Genomic DNA, 5,000 nt, shown 5'->3' with positions numbered 1-5,000 from the left:
TATCTATCTAGGGTATCTCTTTATCTGTCCATCTATCTATCAATCAATCACTCAATCAATGTATCTATCTATCTATCTACTTATCTGTCTATTTATCTATCTATTTATTTATCTCTATATATATTTACCTACCTATCTATTTATCTATTTATCTATCTATCTATCTATCTATCTACCAATCTCTTAAGCTTCTATCCTCTGTTTCTAGACAATTCATTTAGCACAGGTGAGTCCCTCGTTAGTTACAGGGGTCAGTGAATTATCCAAGTCTACCGTTTTAAGAAGTTTATCCTGCCTATCTATCTGTCTATCTATCTATCTATTGCCAGACGCCTCAATTCCTTAAGGGATGGCCACAAACAAATCGCCTCCATGTCGCCCTGTCCCCCGCCATTTCCTAAGCTTATTAAATCACCTGGGATTGGCTGGATTGTCATTGGACGTCGTCGGGCTGAAGGAGGGGGTCCATTTATAAATCCACACTCAACCGAAAATTGTAATAATGTGTGTAGCAAAACCCTGACCCCCCCCAACAAATTTTCAAAAATAAAATGAAATAAATAAATAAATAAGTGGATACATCAATAAAGAGACTGATAAGTTGATAAAAATAATGAGTAAATAAAGATAAACTAGCAGCCATTAGGGGTTCAGTAAGAGATAATCTAGGCTTGGTCCTGGTTGATGTCCTCAGAGGGGGTGCTTTGGCGATCAAGAACCTGAAGGGCTTTCGCGAACACAGCTGACGAAGGCGCTTGATCTCCTTAACCATATCCAGGAGCGATTCATCTTGTCCAGGGCCGTGGATGGTTTAAACGGGGGACTGGCTTAATTTTTGCTTAGAGGGAAAAAAAATGTCTTGAGGCTAGATAACATATTTTATAGGCGTCGTTTTCATGCGATAGATGAGAAAAGAAGCAGGAATGGGAAGTATGGGAGAGGAGAAAGAGGAGGATGAGAAGATGGGAAGAGAGCTTGTAGGAGAATTTAAGCAAAGGAGGAGGAGGAGGAGAAGGAGGAGGAAAGAAGTAAGAGATGAGAGGAAGGAGGGAGAGAAGGAAGCTCGCAGCAAATTGTTTCCGAACTGTCCACGTGATGAGTTAGTCCAAAGTTGGTAAAAGTAGGAGAGACGATATTATGAGAGGATTGGATTAGTGAGAGGGAGGAAGATATGAGAGGGAGGAAGATGGGAGAGGGAGGAAGATATGAGAGGGAGGAAGATGTGAGAGGGAGAAGGATGTGAGAGGGAGGAAGATGTGGGAGGAAGGAAGATGTGAGAGGGAGGAAGATGGGAGAGGGAGGAAGATGGGAGAGGGAGGAAGATGGGAGAGGGAGGAAGATGGGAGAGGGAGGAAGATGTGAGAGGGTGGAAGATGTGAGAGGGAGGAAGATGGGAGAGGGAGGAAGATGGGAGAGGGAGGAAGATGGGAGTTGTGAGGAGGGTGAGTGGAGGAGGTACATTGACACAGAAGACGAAAATAACAGTAAAACAAAAGACGTTCGGAATATGAGGGTAAGGAAAACAGGAAGGAAAAAAAAAAGGGAAAAAATAGGAAAATCACATATGTATTCAGAGAGAGAGAGAGAGAGAGAGAGAGCGAATGCAGCGACCTAATAATGAGCAAATGAGGTGATGAACCAAATTATTGAAGCAAAATTTTTAATATAGCACAAATATCCTGGCTTTATGGAGTCAGAGGAGCGACAGATGGATTTATATTTTATGCAGAAGGAGGAGACTTAAGGCTGGAAGTCTGTAAAACTAGTCTCTCCTATAGAAAGTCAAACACACACACACACACACACACACACACACACACACACACACACACACACACACACACACACACACACACACACACACACACACACACACACACACACACACACACACACACACACACACACACACACACAAATTACAGCAGCATCTTGCATTTACTTCAGGCTGATCAAAAACAGGTTGAAGAATCACCTCCTCATAGACAAAAACATATACCAATTGCCATCTCCTTATAGATCAGATGCCTAACCAAGCCAAAAGGAAGATGTAAATATCCTCACATCCACGTTAACCCCAGGCAGATCGAAGACTTGAATGGGTGGCGAATCTATGGGGACGTATCTGAAGAACTCCCTGATGCCCTTGTACCACTTGAGGGAGTAGAGCTGCTCCTTGTCCTCGAGATCATACAGACACTTGAGTTCCACCTCGGATCCCTTAATCTTGAGAGGCGGCACCACCACCTCTCTCACACGCAGTCCAGCGCTGCCTGTGGACCAAAAAAGAAAGAGATTATGAATAAGCCACACTAACACTTCTCACACTGCAATACCTCGCACCGCATCACCTGACACTTCTCACACTGCTACACTCCACACTGCATCAACTAACACTTTTCACACCGCTACACATCAGACTGCCACACCTAGCACTGTCACGTCTCACACTGCCACGTCTCAAACTGCCAAAGCCAAAACTGTCACACCACACATTATCACAATACACATGACAGCACCACATTACCACACCACACTTCACCACACTACACACTACCACACTACACATTGCCATGCCTCCCACTACCGCACCACACACTCCCACACCTCAGTCTATCACATTCACTCTGTCACACCTCACACATGCAGGAAACTTCAGCACCACCCCAGGAAAGGATTGGCTAGATGGGGGAGGTGGAGCAGAGGTGAGGAGGGGGAGAAGCGAGTCAAAAACAAAGGCGAAAGTTGAAAGAAGCAACGGCGTAAGGTAGAAAGAGGACAAAAGAATAGAAACTCGAGCTGGAAATGGGAGTAAGAAATAAACGCGGAGTCCTGTTGTCAGCGGAGCAAGTTCTATAGGCGCACCTCCGACTTCTTGAGAAATTTGGCCCAGAATCGAGTGAACTTTTGATTGGATACAGGCAGACCAGGACCTTGGGAGGGAGAGGGGTGTCTGGCAAGGGAAGGGGTGGGACAGGGGCATGTGGGGAGGGAGAAGGGTGTGTGGGAAGGTAAGGGGTGGGACATGCGGAGAGGGAGAGGGGTGTGTGGGAAGAGAAAGGGTGGAACAGGGGCACGTGGAGAGGGAGAGGGGTGTGTGGGAAGGGAAGGGGTGGGACAGGGGCATGCGGAGAGGGAAAGGGATGCGTGAGAAGGGAAGGGATGGGACAGGGACATGTTGGGAGGGAGAGGGGTGTGCTATGTGGAAAGGGAAGAGGTAGGGGCATTTTGGAAGGAAAGGGTCGGTGAGAGGGGAAAGAGGCATGTGGGAAGGAACAGGGAAGGGGCATGTGGGAGGGGAGGGGATAGGAGCATTTGAGCAGGGAAGAGATGGGGGCATTTGGAGAGGGAGGGGACTGTGACATATGGAAAGGGATGAGAGGGGAGAGGGGCATGTGCGTAGGGATAGGACAGTGACGTGTGGAAAGGGAAGAGAACAGACACACGTGGGAAAGGATTGGGACTGCTGCGTTTCTGAGGAGGGACAGAGAGGAATGGGAATGGGACTGGAACAAGAGGTATTAAGGTCACCTCTGGGAAGTGAGGGAGTCATTCTTTACTGGAACAAACTTGGGATAAAGCTGGAGCGAAGGGAGGCTGAGAAATGTGTTACAGCCAGAATAATACTGTGGTAGAACGATAAGATGGAGACGAGAGAAATCTTAACCCCCTAGCACAGGAGGTCAGGTTACCGGTGTCAGATTTATCCTTGCTGACACCAGACGATTTATCCCTCTACCGCAAAACGTCCAGGGAGTGAAGCCTCTCAAGTCCAAACATCGTTAATGAGAGGCAGACGCACTGAGTCGCTCCTCGAGATCCTCCCTTATAAAAAAAAAAAATGACGTCTTAGAGGCCAGAAGACTCTCTCTCTCTCTCTCTCTCTCTCTCTCTCTCTCTCTCTGTACTTCGCGTGTGTCCAATCAAGAGTTCACCAAGTCCAGCCGCAAATTTCTAAAGAGTTTGTAAAAAGGTGACAAAAACTTTACTGAAGGTTGGTAAGAGGAGAAAGACTGGCAGTTCCCTCTTTCTCACTCTTTATTTCCTTTATTTTTTTGCCCACCAATTCTTTCTCCCTCCTTCACTCAAATCCTTGTTCCTGTCGACCCCATTTTTATTGAGGTTGAATAAAGCTGATGAGAATTTTTACTACCCGGAGCGAAAGAAGTCTGCTTTATTTTTCTCTCTCTCTCTGATTTATTTACCATTGTCAGCCTTTATTTCTCTCTTTTCGTCTTTATTTTTCTCTCTCTCTCCCTTCCTTTATTGAGTCACTTGCTTCCTTGTCTCAGTCTCATTTTTCAGGATATTAAAGTTGGTGAACATTTTGCTAAGTTAATTGAAAATGACAAAAAATGGAAATCCACTCTCTCTTGTTTTACAGTTTTCTTTTTTTTTGTCATTCTTTTCTCTATCTCTCTCTTGGTAACACTTCTCACCCCCCACACACACAGACGCACACACACACACACACACACACACACACACACACACACACACACACACACACACACACACACACACACACACACACACACACACACACACACACACACACACAACACACATATAAACTCAAATAAGCACATAAAAACCTAGGCACACACACACACACACACACACACACACACACACACACACACACACACACACACACACACATTTGTTTATGTAAAGGTCTCTTTGTTGGTACGGTAATTAGATCCATCAGCTTATAAGGCGAATTTCCTCTCTGTTAACGAGGTCAGGGTGAGGATGAGGGTGAGGGTGAGGAGGGTGAGGGTGAGGATGAGGGTAGAGAGAGAGAGAGAGAGTAGTAATGAGGGCGAGAGGGAACGTGGTAGTGAGGGAAGGTAAAGGTGAGGTTACTGAACGTGGTGATGAGGGTGCTGGTGATGAAGGGTAATGATGAGGGTGGTGGTGATGAAAAAGGTCATCACAGCAACATAGCACCGTGCCCTTCCCCGCCACACAACACCCTCATTACCGCAACACATTCA

General features: G+C 46.1%; 1 protein-coding gene across 1 annotated transcript in view; it reads right to left on the bottom strand.

The window, feature by feature from the left end:
- Positions 1 to 5,000, bottom strand: part of LOC145417395 (cell adhesion molecule 2-like) — a 77,425-nt gene that overhangs the window by 6,314 nt on the left and 66,111 nt on the right. The window contains exon 2 of the mRNA XM_080286073.1: positions 2,065 to 2,318. Coding sequence (XP_080142199.1) covers positions 2,065 to 2,318 — 254 coding nt within the window. The remainder of the gene's footprint in view (positions 1 to 2,064; positions 2,319 to 5,000) is intronic.

This window comes from Coenobita brevimanus, chromosome 110 (genome assembly GCF_032717465.1).
Source record: "Coenobita brevimanus isolate Jiangsu-jjx chromosome 110, ASM3271746v2, whole genome shotgun sequence".
Taxonomy (NCBI): domain Eukaryota; kingdom Metazoa; phylum Arthropoda; class Malacostraca; order Decapoda; family Coenobitidae; genus Coenobita; species Coenobita brevimanus.
Note: the sequence above shows the minus strand (reverse complement) of the source record. Positions and strands in the feature narration are given on the sequence as shown.